This window comes from Protopterus annectens, chromosome 4.part0 (genome assembly GCF_019279795.1).
Source record: "Protopterus annectens isolate FY-2018-M chromosome 4.part0, PAN1.0, whole genome shotgun sequence".
Classification (NCBI taxonomy): Eukaryota; Metazoa; Chordata; order Ceratodontiformes; family Protopteridae; genus Protopterus; species Protopterus annectens.
In genome coordinates, this window is record NC_056733.1 from 491,539,122 (window position 1) to 491,560,511 (window position 21,390).

Genomic DNA, 21,390 nt, shown 5'->3' on the forward strand with positions numbered 1-21,390 from the left:
CGGGACCCACAGGGTTAGAGTTGCTGGCACTATGTTAGACTCCAGGCTGGTCACAGGTGGTGTCACACAGGGCTCAGTCCCTGGCCCCCATTGTTTTGTCATGTACTTCCCAGAAGTACAGGCCAACATGGGAGGACTTTGGCTGGCAATGTTTGCAGATGACTGCACACTGGGCACCATGGTGGACAGTGCATCACACACGGATATCCTTCAGAAGGGACTCACAGTAACTGATAGCTGGTGCCAGGGCCATGGCCTGAAGTCAAAGTGTACAACATGTGTAGACATACCCTTCAGGAAAAGCAAGGTGACCCCAAGCTACCATATAGGTGGCAATCCTCTAAGCACAGAGGAGGTTATCATGGACCTGGGGACCCAGGTTGACAGTCGCCGTTCTTCTGAGACTCACATTGCTAAAGTGGCTAGAAAGACCTTCTACATTGCCCACCTGATCAGGATGGGATTCACATCCAGATCTAGTGGGTCATTGTTCCCCTGTACTCTTCACTTATCAGACCGGTGATCGAGTCGAATGCCCTATTCTGGCTGTATGTCACCCAACATCTGCAGCAATTGCAGACACCCTGAATGTCCGCCACCTAAAGGATCAAGGAACCCCAACAGCTGTCATATGCTGCCAGATTGAAGACACTCCCACTCTATTCACTCACATACCGTCTGCTTAGAGGTGACATGTGCCTGACATGCGAGGCCATGTCCAAACAGGGATTAATGGACATGCTCCACCTCAGAATCGGCAGATCCACCTGAACCACTAGTGCAGGTGACTTACACCTTAGCAGGGATGTATGTTGGACATGTTGGAGGGATGCAGTTATCACCCAGAGACTCCCTATGCTGTGTAATACAATCCCGGTCCATGTGAGGCAGAGCACCTTGCTGGCTGTGTTCAAGAGGTATCTTGACCTGTGGATGGAAGGTCATACGTTTAACCCGGGGATCGTCATGGTGTCACTGCTGGAGAGAGGCATGACACAATAATGGGCACAGTACTGTTTCCATATAAGGAGTGGTGTATGCCAATGAACTCTGTGCTAGGCTTATACCTGCCTTAGGGAAGATAGCCTAGTATAAACCTATGTACCTTTGAACCTATCTGACCATGTTGCATTATGTTCAGATGTGAACTACTTACAACAGCCTCATCCAACATCAGTAGTGTATTCCACAACATGGGTGTACATTGGCGAACACTACCGATGTGCCCTAGGCCATTTCTAATGCTAGTCGGAGAGTGTGTTTGTCCATCAACACATTGTAAGTGAAGTTTGCCATGACATCTGTCTTGTTTAGTATACTGTGCCTCTGTCTACCTGTGACATAACATTGATACTCAGGGTAAACCTCCCATCTCCCATGCACTCATTAGGATTCCTGTTGAGGGGACTCAACGAGTGTCTCTACGGACAACCTGTACTGGTAGTTTACTCATGTGTGGGGGTGGCTTCTGTGTTTTGGATAATGCAGTACAGCCTGTCCTATATATGTCAGTGCTGGGGTTCAGGTCCCTCATGTGCATAGCTCCCTGCCATTCAGATTGTACAAGGTGCAGCATGTGCATTGATTCCAGCTTGGACATGGCTTTCTACATCAGGCACAGCTTGCATCTGGGTGGACAGCATGGCAGTGTGTGGAGCTGCACTCTGTTTAATCAGACTACACATTACATGTGTTCCAGCTCTGTCATACTCCTGGTGAGGTACTGTTGTGGACTTTACAGGTGCTGGATGTGTCTGCATGAGGTACACTCCACAGGGGCTGTTGTGGTCATTTCTAATGCTGATGAAAGATAACTGCAGAACCACAATGACCTCCCCTTAGCTAGATGTCAGACAGCATGGACCATGCAATCACAAATAAAAACAGGACCCTCTCCGCAAAGGGAAAGTGTCCTGTCTGGTGGACCCCAGCCATAAACAAACTGTATGACAGATGAGGGTTACTAATGCAAGACAGAGCTACATCTCCAAAAGGGAAGACAGCTGTGATCAGCACTAGTAGAAAGCTACATTATCTCATAAAAACATGCAAGGTCAACTTGGGGACATAAATCACCAAAGACAATGAAGGTAACCACACTGATTTCTTCAGTTATGTCAGACACCTGGTTGTGAACCCTCGGATATGCTCAGAGTTGGTACACAACAACATATATTCCAGTGACCTGACAGATATTGGCAACATTACGGCGGACAGCTTCAGTGCGATTTACCCCCTCCCTCACCCCCAAAAGAAGATAGTTATCACTGCTGTATGTAACCTCACTGTCATCTTGGATGTCCATGTGAGAGCCACACTCAGCAAAGACAAGTACACAGCATCCATGGGACCTGCTGGTATCTCCAGTTGCATGCTATGTGAACTCCAGAAGGGGCTGGACCCGTTGATACAACTGCTATTTAACCTTAGTCTTGCTACAGGATATGTACCTGAACACTGGCGTACGACAACAGTGGTCCCACTCCACAGAGGAGATGCCTCCACAGACCATGGCAACTACCACCACACAAGCTTAACCAGCCTTGTCTGCAAAGATATGGGAAGAGTCATTATGGAGCTCTTACACAGACACATTACTGACCTACGGACCCTTGTTCCCACCTAGTTCAGCTTTGTACAGGGCAGATCCTGCCTTTTGCACCTAGTTGACTACTATGAAACTGTCAGTAGGGCCATCGATGAGGGCTACGCAGTCCACACAGCCTACCTGCACTTGGCTAAGGCCTGTGACACAATACCACACTCAGGCATCATAGCCAAGCTCAACAGATGACATATAACAGCATATGTCGCAGGATAGGTTGCAAAATGGCTAAGAAACAGAACCCATAAAGTCAACATTGCAGGTGCCTTGTCAGATTCGAAGCCAGTCACAGGTGGTGTCCCACAAGGATGTGTCCTGGGACCCCTCTTAATTGGTATTTACTTTTCAGATGTGAAAGCAAACATAGGGGGGTTGTGGCTGACAAAGTTTGCAGATGACTGCAACCTAGGCACCATAGTGAATACATCAGCCGGCACACAAATACTACAGAATGCCGTCATAAAGGCGGATAGCTGGTGCCAGACGCATGGCCTGAAACTGAATGCAACTGATGTGTATTCATCCCCTTTGGGAGGAACAAAGTACCCACAGATCAATACATAGACAGCAACCCACTGAGCACAGACAACAAATCAGACACCTGGGGCACATGTAGATAATGACATCTCTTTTGACACCCCTGTTGCCAAAGTGGTTAGGAAGACTTTCTATCTTGCCCACCTTATCATGGAGGGTTTTCCATCAAGATCATAGGAGGTCATTGTTCCACTATCCTTCTCCCTTATCAGGCCCATGATTGAATACAAAGCCCCATATGGTATGTACCTCGCCCAGCAATTGCAACAGCTGGAGACACCCCAAAAGTACCTACCATGAAGATCAGGGTTCTTCAACACATGTCATATGCTTCCAGAATAGAGGAAATCCAGCTTTGTTCAGTGTCATACCGCATACGTACAGGTGACCTATGCCTGACATACAAGACCATGTCCAATCAGGATTTGGTGGACATGCTCCACTGCAAGCAATCCAAATCCACCAGAGCCATGAGAGCTGAGGATTTGAACCTCAGCACATACATGTATAGGACATGCTGGAGGGACACAGTCATAACTCAGAGGCATCTCACACTCTAGCAGAGTATCCCAGTCCATGTTTGACAGAGTCCTCACTGACTCTCTTCAGGAGACATCTGGACAACTGCATATGAGATGGAGGCACAGACTAGACAGAGGCACAGTCATGTTATTCAATTACGTAAGGGGGTCATACTGTGTCACTACTAAGTCAGAGGCACAATCTTCAGAATCTATTCTGTACACTTATTACCAGTATAAGGGGTGGCAATAGCCACATCACTATGGCTAGGCTTATACATGCACTAGGGCAGATAGCCTAGTAGTAGACTATGACACTATGAAACACCGGTGTATGTGTAGCTATTGTCAATCAAACAGTATGATGTGGTTTGGGGGGCTTGATATCTCCCTGTATTCCAACATTGTTTTGTCTATTCCTTCTAGCATGTCTAGAGATCAGTTGCTAGTGTCCTCTCCTGCTCAGCTGGAGAACCTGGGAATATTGAGGCAATGTTACACTTGCCTCATGTACACTGACAACCCTCTGCTTCTGCCATAAAACACACATACATGTGAGAGATGCAACTATATAGCCAAAGTGGAGGCTGAGCTCTCTCAGCATAGGACTAGCAAGACCAGAGAGAAGGTGAAGGTAACCACACACACACATCACAAATCCAGTCTCACATGGAACTATCACAACTTAAGATCATACACATAGACACACAGAGACACTCTCGGAGGCTCTGATCAGAATTCTACCAGAATGGCAGTGGCCACCACAGCAGACACTCACACAACTGCCTCCACAGGGCACAGCACATGCAACACATTGACCACAGAGTCAGTGTGCCAAACAGTCACAGCCCTTAAGGCCAAACACAATGCCAGACACACTTGTCATAGGTGACTCCATAGTCAGACACACTGACGTCCCGCTCACCAGTTTGGGTACGGAGGAGGTCACAGTAAGCTGCCTATCGGGCACTGGAATCCACCACATAATGCAAGCACTCAGGTCACTCAACTGCAAGTACAGGTCTGACCCAGTCATTATCCATGCTGGTGTGAACGACCTGAGATGTACCTCCCTGGACTACATGGAAAGAGACATAGAGGATCCCTCTGATTATGTAGGCCAGGCAGGTATGACCCTGACCTTCAGCAGTATCCTACCTTCACCAAGTATGATGCCACATAAACAGAGACAAGATGATCAGCTGTAATATTTTGCTTAGACTATGGTGTCATTCAAAGGGGGTCCAATGTCTGTCTGCCTGGGATGACATGCTGGACAGGCCATGGTGATTTGCAAGGGATGGCTTGCACCTGTCACCCCTGGGCTTCCGGATTTCGGATGATGCTCTTGCCACCCCCATTGTGCCTTTTTATGCAAGATTCAGATTCTACACCTACCACCCTAGAACACAGTAAAGGAAAGACACTAAGGGTACTGCTGCTCAATGCCAGAGGTCTCAACCTCAAGCTGCACACACTCTATGCCCTTCTCAGTATGTAGCACATTGATGTCTGTGCTGTGCCTGAAACCTGGTTCACAGCTTCTGACAGCACCCCGGCACTATCGGATGTTACCTCATATCATGCATTCCGGCACCAGCATCCGGACAACACCAAGAAGGATGGTGGGTGTCCATATTCATCAAGGACACCCTCACCTCATTGTTGGTGGCAACACACAATGCATCGGAGACCATCCAGGTGCCAGTGACCGTAGGCAAGACTGCTCTGCAGTTTGTAGCATGTTACATGCCACCCTCTCAAACTCAGGTACCTCACACAGCTATCCTGTAAACACTGAAGGGGATAAATGTATCTCCAAACACCATCCTACTGGGTGATTCCAGCTATCCACATATAGACTGGGATCACTAATCATGCCACAACACTCTAACACAAAGGTTCCAAGAGTTCGTACACTGAAATGCCATGGAACAACTGGTCCCAATCCCCTCAAGTGGAGGCAACATACTAGAACTCATCATCACGAACATGGGGTCACACTGTTCAACACCAGAAGTATACCCATCATTGGTGAGATCAGATCATGGACTACTCTCAGTGGGAGTCCACATCCCACCCACACCCCAGATGGAAAAACAAACAGTGAAGACCTCAAATGCCGACTTCACATTTCTAAGGACTGGTGTGGTCTCTTTCAAGGCCCCCAAGACAGCGGACACCATTACCCAAGCCACTGTATCACTTAGAAATGCCTTCTACCAGCACCTGCAGGACTGCATGGATCAGGCAATCCCAAACAAAACAAAGACTCTTTGTACCACAGGCAAGCATCCAGTCTGGTGGACCCTAGCCATAAACAAGCTCTACAACACAAGGAAGGAGCTACTACAAGATAGAGCGTAATCCGTGGAGGGGAAGACACCCTGCTCATTGTGAGTAAAACACTGGGTTCCCCCATACAATCATCCGAGGCAAGTTTTGAGAGTAAACCCACTCAGGACTCAAGGGACAATCATGAGGCGTTTTTTGCCTATGTTTGAAACCTGGGAGGGAACTCCCAGATATGCTCAGAATTAGTTCGGAATGATGTAGATATCACTGCACCTACAGACATTGCCAACATACTGGCTGAGAGGTTCATTGCAGATTTCTCCCCCCCTCCCCCCAACTGGAGGGGTATCTACACCAGAGGATTGTAGCCCCCCAAACATCTCCAATGCTGGGGTGGGAACTGCTCTATCCAAGGCAGAAAACACTTTATCCATGGGACCAGATGGTGTCCCCAGTTGTGTGCTCCATGAACTCAATGAGTAATTACACCCGCAGTTAGGGCAGCTGTTTAATCTTAGCCTCACCTCAGGATATGTGCCCAAGGAGTGGCATACGGCAATGGTGGACCCACTTCACAAAGGAGGTGCCTCCACCAACTCGGAAACTACCATCCCATCAGCTTGACAAGCCTGTTCTGCTAAGCTATGGAGAGGATCATAATGGGAATTATAAATGAAGACATAGGGGACTTGCAGACATTGGATCCAATCCAGTTTGGCTTTGTCAAGAGCAGATCATGCCTTTTAAACTTGGTTGACTTTTTCAAAACAGTCACCCAGGCCATTGACGTGGGCAAGGCAGTCCACACAGCCTACCTTGACCTGGCAAAGGCTTTCGACACAATACCCCACTCAGGTATCATTGAAAACATCACCAGCTTAATTGTGAACCCATACATCACAGCATGGGTTGCAAACTAGCTAAGTGACGGAACACACAGGGTCAAAGTTGCTGGTGCCATGTCACACTCCAGAGCTGTCACAAGTGGTGTCCCACAGGGCTCAGTCCTGGGCCCACATTTGTTCAGCATCTACTTTTCAGAAGTACGAGCAAACACAGGAGGATTATGGCTGACAAAGTTTGAAGATGACTGCAAACTGGGAAGCATAGTTGGAAACCCATCTGACACAGACATCCTTCAGAAGGGTCTCATAGACACGGATAACTGGTGCCACAGCCATGACCTTACATTAAACACTAAACAATGCATAGCCATACCCTTCAGGAAGAACAAGGTTACCACTACTTCCCATCTAGGTGGCAATCCTCTAAGCACAGAGGAGGTTATCAGGGACCTGGGCACCCAGGTTGACAGTAACCTTTTGTTTGACACTCACATTGCCAGGGTAGTTTGGAAGGCCTTCTACATTGGCCACCTCATCATGCAGGGATTCACATCTTGATCAAGGGAGGTCATTGTTCCCCTGTACTCATTACTCATCAGACCAATGATTGCATACAATGCCCCATTCAGAATGTATCTGACCCAACACCTGCGGCAATTGGATGGGCCCACAAATTCCTCAACAGGAGGTGAAAGGGTCTCAAACATATTTATTATGGTGCCCGACTGAAGGAATTCCAGCTGTATTCAGTCACTTACCGTCTGCTCAGAGGTGACCTGTGCCTGACATACAAGGCTATGTCCAACCCAGAATTATTGAACATGCTTCACCTCAAGACCTCTACATCCATCAGAACTACAAGGGCAGGAGAGCTAAACCTCAACACAGATATTAATAGGATGTGCTGGAGGGACAGATTCAACACCCAGAGAGTCCCTATGCTGTGGAACAACATCCTGGTACATGTGAGGCTGAGCAACTCACTGGCTTTGTTCAAGTGAGATCTTGACCAATGGATGGGAGATTGCAGGTATACCCCAGGGATAACCTCAGTATCACTGCTTGACAGAGGCACAGCAAAATAATGGGCATATTATCCATCAACTTGAAGGGGTGGCAGAAGCCACAAAACTCTGGGCTAGGCTTATTAATGCCCTAGGGCAGATAGCCTAGTATGAACCTATGAACCTATGCACATAGGCCTGGGGCAGTTCCTGCTATTAGGACAGTGGTCTGCAGCAAGCTATATAGTAGTAGTCAGTTTTAGCCATTGGTTTTGACCATGGCTATTCCATGTTGCTTCTTGTTGTGGTACAAACATGGGTGTGTGGTTATCCATGCTATTTATTGCTAGTCACCCTCATTTTGTATCTTGTTCCATGTTTTTGCACATGTACATCACTGTATGACGTGTGACCTGGTAGTGTCAGGGTGCTGATGTGAGCTTTGACCCTGTTTTCTATTACAGCACTGATATCTACATTCTCTATACTGTGTGTGTTTACACTGCACACATCTTGATGTTTATACTTCTGGCATTGGGTAGCATTACATCTAGGTTCCTATCCCTTGTGGTACCCATGAGGTGGGTTTGTGTTTTTGTGGTTTATGATTCTTGAGGGTGGATGTTAGTTGGGGTCCTCAGGTGTGCATATGGTACATGATATTACATTACTTAACACATGGCATTCATGCCTCAGGTGGTGTTGCAGGGCCACCTCTGTCGGATACACATACTACACTCCCTGTACATGTTTGGCAGCAGGTTGTGTCATGTTAGGCATCCCTGTTACTGTATGAGTGAGTCAGAGCGGGTATCAGTCCCAGTGTTCCTACTGACCAAGCATATGTGCTATGCGTTGCCTCTTTGCCAAGGCCAGGGCATACTGGGCATGCCTCCTTCTACCTACTGGGCAAGGTCAGGTTGTTCCTCCTCCGAGTCACCCCCTGCCTGTGGTGGCCTTGGCAATGGTGGGGGATGTTTGGCCCAGCCCTGTGCTGGTCCTGCTGCAGCTGTTTCATGGGATCATATTATGTAGCATAGCACATATCATGATCATTTGGGTACATGTAGTTGGTGTGTACTGCAAGGCTCCACCAGATGTGTCCAGACACCGGAACCGTGACTTGAGCAGCCCAAACACACGCTCTATGATATTACGTGTTTGTGCGTGTGCCTCATTACGGCGTTCCTGTTCAGGTGTGTGTGCATTTCTGATGGGTGTCATCAGCCACGGCTCAAGTGCATAACCTGCATCCCCCACTAGGTGTCCATGTGGGAAGTCCCCATTGGCAAATGATTGGTACAGCTGTGTCAGATGCCAGATATGGGAATCGTGGTAGCTCCCAGGGCAGCCAGCACACACATTCATTATTATGCCCTGGGCATCACACACGACCTGGCAGTTGATGGAGGGGTATCCCTTGTGGTTAATGTAGACTCTACCCCGCTCACCGGCTGGTGCTTTGATGCATATGTGCGTGCAGTCTATTGCACCCAGCACCTCAGGGTATCCCGCTATTTGCTGGAAGAGATGCATATTGCTGGCCACAACCTCACGGTCATTAGGGACATATATATGATCACTGACACGTGCTGACATGGCATCCAGGAACTGGTGCAGTACTCTGGAGGCTGATGCCTGTGATATCCCCATCATATCACCAGTTGGTCTCTGGAAGGTACCTGTTGCTAGTATTCTTAGGCCAACACATACCTTGGTTTCTACTGGGATGGGTTCCCCTCTGTTGGTTCTGTGTGTGAGATGTGGCCTGCACAGCTCAACAATCTGCTGCAGAAGGTCTCTGTCCACTCTGTAGCTCTACTGTCTCCAGCTCATGTAACCCATGGTAGGTGACCCTGGGCCTGTATACTCTTCTCCTTCTCCTCACTCTGGGTTGTCTGTCAGCATCTGCATTGTCACCACCCTCAGCAATTTGCCTATGCCTGATTATAATAGCTATGGCAGCCCCTAGCATTTCTGCTCTGAGTTCAGCTTTTTCAGTTTTCAATTCTGATAGCTTAGTTTCTGGCAGTATCTGTTGTGAGAAACAGCCTGCACTGCTCTTTGCAGTGTTTTAAGTGCTGGGTTGGGCTTCTAGTCTGCCTGTGTAATTGCCTGCTTCTAATTGTTTCCACCAATTAACTCCAGTAGTATCTTCTGGCAGTTTCCCTGGATTTTAGTTGTTTCCTGTTTCCTTTCTGTTTCCTGAGGGGGAGCAATGTGCACACCAGCTTAAACACGCTCACAGTCACTTAAACACGCGCACACATCCCTAGACGGTGTTACACGCATGCACACATCCTTACACGGAGTGAACTAGGCTGATTCATGCTAAAACGCGCGCACACTGCCTTACACACGTGCACGCCCGCGCAAACCGTTGTAAACGGTTTGCAACACGCTCCCACATGTTGAACCTGCCTTACACGCTACAAGCGCTGCGCATGCACGTATTTCAAGAAACTTTGAGCATAGGGATAGCGTATACCCTCAATTTCTTGACTTTTCTAGTGTTCTGTTGGGACACACCTCCCTCCCTGATGTCTGTCTGTCATCTGTTACCTTACATTGCCCTCCAATCTGGTACATTTATTGCTATCATTTCCCCCCATGATGTCACCTACCTCTTACTCTGTTCCTCCCCCTTCTCTAACTCTTACACTACTCAGACAGTGCTCATTACCTATGTGACAGTGTGATTCAGTATTGTAACCCTCATTTACATAGGATTGCCTAGTAATGACTAGTTACATGTCTTACACGGAGCTTCCCCCCCTTGACAACCACTAAGCGGAGGCCATATTGTTTTGGTCTGCAAGTCCCTCCATTGACATTCAATGTAATACATAAATCCCACAATTGTGGGCTTATAAGCTTCGGTTTTGAGTTTTAGGTAGCGCACCCATTTGCTGGGTGTGCTGCAGTTAAACCCAAAATCCCGTGAAAAAAAGTTATATAACTTATTTTTGCAACAGTTTTCATGCCAATGGCCACATATTTGGCCATTGGCATGCTTAATGCAACATATGCACCCTTTATTTGGAGCTGACATAGCTCCGTTTTTAATTTTGCAGAAATGTACTCAGTTGTCAGCTGAGTACATTTCTGCAGCTAACACGTCCGTTACACGGACTGGTTTCTGCTTCGTGGATCGCTCAGATACCTCATTTGCAAATCTTTGAGCTGCAAATGAGGTATTGAGCATTTCCACGCCCAGTCCGTGTAAGAGACGTGTTAGCTGTCTCTTACACGGAGATTTGGGCTGTTCCTGAATCAGGAGGCTTACACGGAGGCTTACACTACTCTTGAACTCCGTGTAAGCCTTCCTGAATCTAACATTAAGTGTTTTGCTAGGGTGTTTTCAACTTTCCCCCTATTACTATTATATAGATATTCATACACTCGCTCTTTAAATCTCCTGTCTGTCTTCCCAACATAGTAGGCAGGACACATCTGACACTTAGCCAAATACACTACCATTTTAGAATTACAATTAAATCTCCTATCAGTGTTAAATTTCATTCCATTTGCTTTAAATGTGCAACCCAATTCCATGAATTCACAGTATGTGCACATCTCACATTTAAACATACCAGGGTGTCTTGGAGCACATGCATAATTTTTCTTAATTTTTTTTTTTAAATTGACTCCCCTTTTAAATATCAAACTAGAGTAATCACCCACTTTAGCTAAAATAGTTATGTCATCAGTGATGAGTTCCCAATTTTTTGTTTATGATATTTCTAAAACTTGATGCATCTAAGCTGTAAATTGTAATAAAACATACAGAAAAATATTGTTTTTGTTTTTATTATTGTTCTGAAAGGGAAATTGTGTTACCATAATTCCATTCATTCTTTCTAACCAGACCTTCTGCTTAGTGAACCTGTTTTTTTTTTTTCTGTTCCAAATAAAAAGCAGACCGGGTTCACTAAGAAGAAGGTCTGGTATGATAAAATGTGGGGCCTGCTCATATTGTAAGTTTATTTATGAGGGGTCCACATTCAGGTAAGGGATACTACCTACCATATCAAGGGTATTTTTAACTGTTAATCTATGCAAGTTTTTGGGGAGGGAAAAAAAGTTTTTCAACACCCAGAGAGTCTCTATGCTGTGGAACAACATCCTGGTACATGTGAGGCTGAGCAACTCACTGGCTTTGTTCAAGTGAGATCTTGACCAATGGATGGGAGATTGCAGGTATACCCCAGGGATAACCTCAGTATCACTGCTTGACAGAGGCACAGCAAAATAATGGGCATATTATCCATCAGCTTGAAGGGGTGGCAGAAGCCACAAACTCTGGGCTAGGCTTATTAATGCCCTAGGGCAGATAGCCTAGTATGAACCTATGAACCTATGCACATAGGCCTGGGGCAGTTCCTGCTATTAGGACAGTGGTCTGCAGCAAGCTATATAGTAGTAGTCAGTTTTAGCCATTGGTTTTTGACCATGGCTATTCCATGTTGCTTCTTGTTGTGGTACAAACATGGGTGTGTGGTTATCCATGCTATTTATTGCTAGTCACCCTCATTTTGTATCTTGTTCCATGTTTTTGCACATGTACATCACTGTATGACGTGTGACCTGGTAGTGTCAGGGTGCTGATGTGAGCTTTGACCCTGTTTTCTATTACAGCACTGATATCTACATTCTCTATACTGTGTGTGTTTACACTGCACATCTTGATGTTTATACTTCTGGCATTGGGTAGCATTACATCTAGGTTCCTATCCCTTGTGGTACCCATGAGGTGGGTTTGTGTTTTTGTGGTTTATGATTCTTGAGGGTGGATGTTAGTTGGGGTCCTCAGGTGTGCATATGGTACATGATATTACATTACTTAACACATGGCATTCATGCCTCAGGTGGTGTTGCAGGGCCACCTCTGTCGGATACACATACTACACTCCCTGTACATGTTTGGCAGCAGGTTGTGTCATGTTAGGCATCCCTGTTACTGTATGAGTGAGTCAGAGCGGGTATCAGTCCCAGTGTTCCTACTGACCAAGCATATGTGCTATGCGTTGCCTCTTTGCCAAGGCCAGGGCATACTGGGCATGCCTCCTTCTACCTACTGGGCAAGGTCAGGTTGTTCCTCCTCCGAGTCACCCCCTGCCTGTGGTGGCCTTGGCAATGGTGGGGATGTTTGGCCCAGCCCTGTGCTGGTCCTGCTGCAGCTGTTTCCGCAGGATCATATTATGTAGCATAGCACATATCATGATCATTTGGGTACATGTAGTTGGTGTGTACTGCAAGGCTCCACCAGATGTGTCCAGACACCGGAACCGTGACTTGAGCAGCCCAAACACACGCTCTATGATATTACGTGTTTGTGCGTGTGCCTCATTACGGCGTTCCTGTTCAGGTGTGTGTGCATTTCTGATGGGTGTCATCAGCCACGCTCAAGTGCATAACCTGCATCCCCACTAGGTGTCCATGTGGGAAGTCCCCATTGGCAAATGATTGGTACAGCTGTGTCAGATGCCAGATATGGGAATCGTGGTAGCTCCCAGGGCAGCCAGCACACACATTCATTATTATGCCCTGGGCATCACACACGACCTGGCAGTTGATGGAGGGGTATCCCTTGTGGTTAATGTAGACTCTACCCCGCTCACCGGCTGGTGCTTTGATGCATATGTGCGTGCAGTCTATTGCACCCAGCACCTCAGGGTATCCCGCTATTTGCTGGAAGAGATGCATATTGCTGGCCACAACCTCACGGTCATTAGGGACATATATATGATCACTGACACGTGCTGACATGGCATCCAGGAACTGGTGCAGTACTCTGGAGGCTGATGCCTGTGATATCCCCATCATATCACCAGTTGGTCTCTGGAAGGTACCTGTTGCTAGTATTCTTAGGCCAACACATACCTTGGTTTCTACTGGGATGGGTTCCCTCTGTTGGTTCTGTGTGTGAGATGTGGCCTGCACAGCTCAACAATCTGCTGCAGAAGGTCTCTGTCCACTCTGTAGCTCTACTGTCTCCAGCTCATGTAACCCATGGTAGGTGACCCTGGGCCTGTATACTCTTCTCCTTCTCCTCACTCTGGGTTGTCTGTCAGCATCTGCATTGTCACCACCCTCAGCAATTTGCCTATGCCTGATTATAATAGCTATGGCAGCCCCTAGCATTTCTGCTCTGAGTTCAGCTTTTCCAGTTTTCAATTCTGATAGCTTAGTTTCTGGCAGTATCTGTTGTGAGAAACAGCCTGCACTGCTCTTTGCAGTGTTTTAAGTGCTGGGTTGGGCTTCTAGTCTGCCTGTGTAATTGCCTGCTTCTAATTGTTTCCACCAATTAACTCCAGTAGTATCTTCTGGCAGTTTCCTGGATTTTAGTTGTTTCCTGTTTCCTTTCTGTTTCCTGAGGGGGAGCAATGTGCACACCAGCTTAAACAAGTCACAGTCACTTAAACACGCGCACACATCCCTACGGTGTTACACGATGCACACATCCTTACACGGAGTGAACTAGGCTGATTCATGCTAAAACGCGCAAGACACTGCCTTACACGCACGCCCGCAAACCGTTGTAAACGGTTTGCAACACGCCCCACATGTTGAACCTGCCTTACACGCTACAAGCACACGCGTGCATGCACGTATTTCAAGAAACTTTGAGCATAGGGATAGCGTATACCCTCAATTTCTTGACTTTTCTAGTGTTCTGTTGGGACACACCTCCCTCCCTGATGTCTGTCTGTCATCTGTTACCTTACATTGCCCTCCAATCTGGTACATTTATTGCTATCATTTCCCCCCATGATGTCACCTAGCTCGTACTCTGTAACTCCCCCTTCTCTAACCCTTACACTACTCAGACAGTGCTCATTACCTATGTGACAGTGTGATTCAGTATTGTAACCCTCATTTACATAGGATTGCCTAGTAATGACTAGTTACATGTCTTACACGGAGCTTCCCCCCCTTGACAACCACTAAACGGAGGCCATATTGTTTTTGGTCTGCAAGTCCCTCCATTGACATTCAATGTAATACATAAATCCCACAATTGTGGGCTTATAAGCTTCGGTTTTCAGTTTTAGGTAGCGCACCCATTTGCGCTGGTGTGCTGCAGTTAAACCCAAAAATCCCGTGGGGAAAAAAAAGTTATATAACTTATTTTTGCAACAGTTTTTCATGCCAATGGCCACATATTTGGCCATTGGCATGCTTAATGCAACATATGCACCCTTTATTTGGAGCTGACATAGCTCCGTTTTAATTTTGCAGAAATGTACTCAGTTGTCAGCTGAGTACATTTCTGTAGTTAACACGTCCGCTACACGGACTGGTTTCTGCCGTGGATCGCTCAGATACCTCATTTGCAAATCTTTGAGCTGCAAATGAGGTATTGAGCATTTCCATGCCGAGTCCGTGTAAGAGACGTGTTAGCTGTCTCTTACACGGAGATTTGGGCTGTTCCTGAATCAGGAGGCTTACACGGAGGCTTACACTACTCTTGAACTCCGTGTAAGCCTTCCTGAATCTAACATTAAGTGTTTTGCTAGGGTGTTTTCAACTTTCCTATTACTATTATATAGATATTCATACACTCGCTCTTTAAATCTCCTGTCTGTCTTCCCAACATAGTAGGCAGGACACATCTGACACTTAGCCAAATACACTACCATTTTAGAATTACAATTAAATCTCCTATCAGTGTTAAATTTCATTCCATTTGCTTTAAATGTGCAACCCAATTCCATGAATTCACAGTATGTGCACATCTCACATTTAAACATACCAGGGTGTCTTGGAGCACATGCATAATTTTTCTTAATTTTTTTTAAATTGACTCCCTTTTAAATATCAAACTAGAGTAATCACCCACTTTAGCTAAAATAGTTATGTCATCAGTGATGAGTTCCCAATTTTTTGTTTATGATATTTCTAAAACTTGATGCATCTAAGCTGTAAATTGTAATAAAACATACAGAAAAATATTGTTTTTGTTTTTATTATTGTTCTGAAAGGGAAATTGTGTTACCATAATTCCATTCATTCTTTCTAACCAGACCTTCTGCTTAGTGAACCTGTTTTTTTTTTTTCTGTTCCAAATAAAAAGCAGACCGGGTTCACTAAGAAGAAGGTCTGGTATGATAAAATGTGGGGCCTGCTCATATTGTAAGTTTATTTATGAGGGGTCCACATTCAGGTAAGGGATACTACCTACCATATCAAGGGTATTTTTAACTGTTAATCTATGCAAGTTGTCTATTTAGCACATTGCCAGAAGTATCCCTGGTTTTATGTTGGAAAAACTGAGTGCAAACTTAAAGACCATATCTATGAACATGAATATAGTATTAAAAAAATGAATTTATCTAACACCATAGCTAAACATGTGGCTATGTTGAGTATATATTTTTTAAATATTTTGTCATTGATCATGTCCCAGTAAAGATGAGGGGAGGGCCTTGGGAACTTTGTTTGCAAAAGAAAGAGTTAGTATGGCAATTAATTTTTAATGCCTATTTTTATCCAGGGTTGAATGACTGCTGCAGTATGAAACCTATTTTAGCATTAAAATCTTTGACTAGATAGGTAATATTTTAAGTAAGTGTTAACTACCTTTGGGTTTAAAACAAGTTACTTAAATAATAATGAGTTTGGGCTTGTACCTGTCTTTGTTTTATATGTAAGATATTTTTAAAAAAATGTTTTAAAGAAAAGGGTAGCTGGACATTTCAGAGACTTGAGGAAGTGATTTAATGATTGCATCATTGTACTTGAGTCTTTTTAAACAGAGCTGTTACTGTGGGTGGAGTCTGAAGAAGTTCACATATGGTCTAAGTGAACAAAAGTTCTTATTTATTTTTATTGAAATAATGTTTATCAAAGGACTGACTAGCTTTTCCACTGAATGTCTTTCCTTTCCAGACCAGTAGCTGTATTTTGGATTATTTTGTAGTTTGTGTCAAGAAATCAGAAGTTTGTGTTTGCAGATGTGTCAAACAAAGAATGATCCAGAGAACACCATGATTTTATGTCCCCTACATGGTGTATGCTAATGTGTAAGCCACACTTTTTTATGTAAAATGATGATGAAGATTTTTTGGTTAGACTGTTACTGGTGCCAAATCTAATCATGCAAGTACTTCACTAATGAAAATTTTGTGGAAATAATGCCATTAAAATGATAAAAATGTTTTACTGAGCTGCATTTTTTTTGTTAAAAGTTACATATATTCCTTACTAATGCTTTATGTATCAAGAGTATTCCTGCTATGTATTGATCAATATTTTCCTTCTCCAGCTAGAATATGACACTGACTACGATAATGACTACAACACCATTCCTACAACAAAAACACCTAATGAATTTCAAAATGAAGATGCCACTAGAATCCTTACAGTTGTGGTTTATAGTTTTACATTTGTGCTTGGCACATTTGGAAATGGACTTGTAATCTGGGTTGCAGGTTTCAAAATGAAGAGATCTGTCAACACTGTTTGGTTTCTTTCCTTGGCCATCACCGATTTCTTTTTCTCACTGTTTCTCTTTTTTAATATTGTATATGCTGCAAATGATTACAATTGGATTTTTGGGAAAAGTATGTGCAAGATTAATAGTTCTTTTTATATCTTGAATATGCTTTCTAGTGTCTTTATCCTGACAATAATAAGTATTGATCGTTGCATTTCGGTTATGTTCCCAGTCTGGTCACAAAACCATCGAAAACCAAAGACTGCATATTTTGCCTGTGCTGGAGCTGTGATGCTTGCATTTCTTCTTAGTTTGCCGTCAGCTATTTTCCGTGATACACTTACATACAATGAAAAGACAATGTGTTATACCAACTATCTTTTGCTCAGCAAAACTAAATTAAATCACACTGAAGCTAAACAAATCAGAAGTACCAGGCAACAAGCAGTAACTTTTATTATATTTTTATTAGGATTTCTTATTCCATTAATGATCATGATGATATGCTATACAATTATTGCCTTTAAAATTAGTAAAAATAGACTTTCACAATCAAAAAAGCCATTTATAGTTATTATAGCCATTGTATTGACATTTTTTCTTTGTTGGGTTCCATATCATTGTGTCAGTATTTTGGAAGTGTGGTACTATCATTTTTCTGTAAGAGACCTTAAGATGGGAGTACCTATCTCTAAAGCCATTGCAACAGCAAATAGTTTTATGAATCCAATTCTGTATGTGTTTATGGGCCAAAATGTTAAGAAGACACTTTTGTCACGCTTTGAAAATGTTTTCAGTGAAGATACTGCTCAGTCACGTACTAGCAGTCAAAGGGTATCAAAGTTTTCTTCTAATACATATAGAGAAACAATAAAACTGTAGTCCTGAAGACAGTCAAGATCATTTATCAACAAATCTGACCAGGATTTCTTGTAAAAAAAAGTTTTTGCTTTGTAAATAAAATGAACCATGTCATCTCAACATTCTAATGACTCTTTGCACTGAGCCAGCATGACATTTCTCCTTATTTTGCCATTATCACAGAGGGTGAGTGGCAATGTGAATTCAGAGCAAACAAAAGGAAAGCTAATAACATCCAAAAGAGAGCAAATGTTGTCATATTATGAAGAATTACCTGCTGTTTATTAGTATTACATTCACAAGGTTAGTAATGTCTTACTCAGCAAATTTTAATTTATAAATCTTTGAATTATAGCCCATCAATATGGTAAAGATAATTTCCCTACAATTTTTAATCTTTATTGTAAAATAAATGTGACGCAAGTATGAAAGAAATGACTAACATCTATAAATATCTGTGGCAGTTTTGACATGTTCTTTATGTACTGCAAGTGTCAACGAGTATAGCAGAGTTATGGCACATTCACTTTGATTGCATTTTTGTGACTGTTGAGATATTATAAATAACTTAGAGCATGAAGGGGAAAAGCCCACATGTCTGGGAGTTGGGAGCAAAGTCACCCACATGAAATATGTGCCTCGTATCTAGTCAGGACACAACAGACAAGACTTCTTGGGTTCTGTTTAAGCAGCTTTATTATGTACAAATACATCAGAATTGAGGCAATACTTTAACTTAGGTAAACTTATAAACAAATTAGCTATTACATGTATACGTGTTCACTCTCTGGCTGCACTCTCAAAATGGCACTGAGTATAACACGTGCCGTGCTCACTATCTATATACGCACGTTCAGTCCTTGAAATTCTTCTTAAAGACACAGCACACACACTCTGTTCTACATCCTCCCTTGAAAAATAAGTCACGTAATGATGAAAACCGTAATTGACATGCAATCAATATAAATAATTCTTGGTCATGCACATATACAGAACTAAATACACATATATACAGTTAGGTCCAGGTCACTGTGCATTTCTCACTGGGTCTGGAAATAAGACCAAATCATGTAACATAGAAATTACAATCAGATTTAGCAACTGGGACTGTCTCTGCGGAATTTTCAACTTTTGGGACATCAGAAATATTATCAGAAATGGAAGTAGAAGTTAAGACACGTTCTGGAACAGGAATATTGTCTAGGTTGCTGTGAGATCTAGAGCCTGTATCACAGGAACGATGCTGCGATACTAATTCTGATACATGAAGAAAATGTCTGAGATTTCTCCTGTACGCCACACTCTCATATTCTACAAAGTAGGATCTTGGCTAGGTACATATACCTGTAACTTCACCAATCCAGTCAAAATATTTTGATGTTTGTATCCTCACTTTCTCTCATTTTTTCAATGGATGAAGAAATCTGCTTGATTTAGCATAGCTGGACTTCTGGAAAAAACACTTTCTGAATAGTTGAGCTCTAATTGCCTTGTTTTTCTTAGCTTTAGGCCTCAACAAATTGGAACTGATAGGCAATGTTGTTCTGCTTTGCTTAGATAGAAGTCTCTGAGCAGACAAGCCAAATATATCATTACGGGCTATGTTTCTAAGATTAAATAAATTCAAATAAACATTGGTACTGTTACGTTTTGACCTCTCAGGTAATTGCTTTGCACCCTGTACTGCACGTTCAGCTAGTCCATTTGACTGTGTATATTCTGGACTACTAGTGACATGTACAAAGTGCCATTCTCTTGCAAATTTCTGAAACAACTGACTAGTAAATTGAGCACCATTGTCAGAAATAACTTTATGTGGACTACCATGGACTGAGAAATGATGTTTCAAGTTAGTAATAACAGCAGTGGACATTAGGTTAAGTAGCAAATCAATCTCAAACCAGTTTGAATAAGAGTCTACCAATACCAAGTAATGCTGATTGTTCCACTCGAATATGTCAGTGGCTACTGTTGATCAAGGTAGTTCAGGAACTTGACTTAGCTAAAGTTGTTTTTTTTTTTGTAAATGCAGTTTAGTACTATTACATACTGAACAAGATGAAAGTACTTTATCAATGTCTTTTTCTAGAGCAGACCAAAATGCTAGTCCTCTCACCCTTCTTTTGGTAGATTCAGAACCTTGATGACCATGATGCAAAATCTGGATATACTTAAGATGCAAGGAAGCAGGAACAACAATTTTAGGACCTTTGAAAATAATGCCATCTTCCATCAACATCTCAGCTCTGTAAGGAAAATAAGTTTGCACTTCAGGTGGTACACTAGATTGCTTTAACAGCCATCCAACATGAATGTAGTGGTTGTGCTTTTGCAAAACTGGATCAGTTTTTCTATGATCTCTCAGCTCATCAAGTCTTGTGGTAGAAATGTTATGCACTTCCATGACGTCAAAGTCAAAATTCTCTTCATGAAGCTGTTCTGTGGTATTTCAGGGTGATCTGGATAAGGTACAAGCCAGATAAAGAATCTGGCCTTTTGTACAGATCATTTTGAAGTTGTATTACAATTTGAGCATCATACTTTGTAATCTTGCTTGAGCAAAATGCATAGGCTTCTTTAAAATAGTAACTAGAAGTTAGTATTCAGTTTCAATATGAATAGCTCAATCATATAATCATGAAACTTGGGACATGCAAACACCATTGCCAAAAGTTCTTTCTCAATTTGAGCATACTCCATTTCAGTTTGGGTAAGAGTTCTTGATGTATAGGCTACTGGTCTGCCTTCTTGAAGAATGACTGCTCCAAGACCAAATCTTGAAGCATCACAGGAAATGGTTACTGGTTTACTAACATCATAGTATCTTAACATAGTTGGAGTGGCAATTTTCCATTTAAGGTCATCAAATGCTTTCTGGTGCTGTTCTAACCAAGACCATCTAACATTTTTGTGCATCAGCTCTCTCAAAGGTGCTGTTAACTCACTGAAGTCTGGTACAAACTTGCCTATATAGCTGACCATACCAAGTAAATGTTGTAGAACTTGAACATTATCTTCTGCTGGCGTCTCAAGAATGGCTGCTTGTTTAGACGGGTCTGGTTGCAAGCCAGTACTAGCAAATAAATGACTTAAGTGTGTAACTTCTGGTAGTCTGAATTTGCACTTCAGAGGATTGAGCTTTAAGTTCACTTCATGTGCTCTGTCTAGAACTCTCTTAAGGTTTCTGTCACACTCTGCTTCACCATTGTCTCCATCCAAAAATCATCTACTATTCTGGCACAGGGATATCCTAAAAAAATTTGCTCCATTGCATGCTGAAAGA

General features: G+C 43.4%; 1 protein-coding gene across 1 annotated transcript in view; it reads left to right on the forward strand.

Moving 5' to 3' along the window:
• The window catches only part of LOC122800127 (chemokine-like receptor 1), a 192,336-nt gene extending 174,109 nt beyond the window's left edge, over positions 1-18,227 (forward strand). The window contains exon 2 of the mRNA XM_044069648.1: positions 17,076-18,227. Within this exon, the coding sequence (XP_043925583.1) occupies positions 17,076-18,128 (1,053 nt within the window). The 3' untranslated portion in view covers positions 18,129-18,227. The remainder of the gene's footprint in view (positions 1-17,075) is intronic.
• The last annotated feature ends 3,163 nt before the right edge of the window (positions 18,228-21,390 follow it).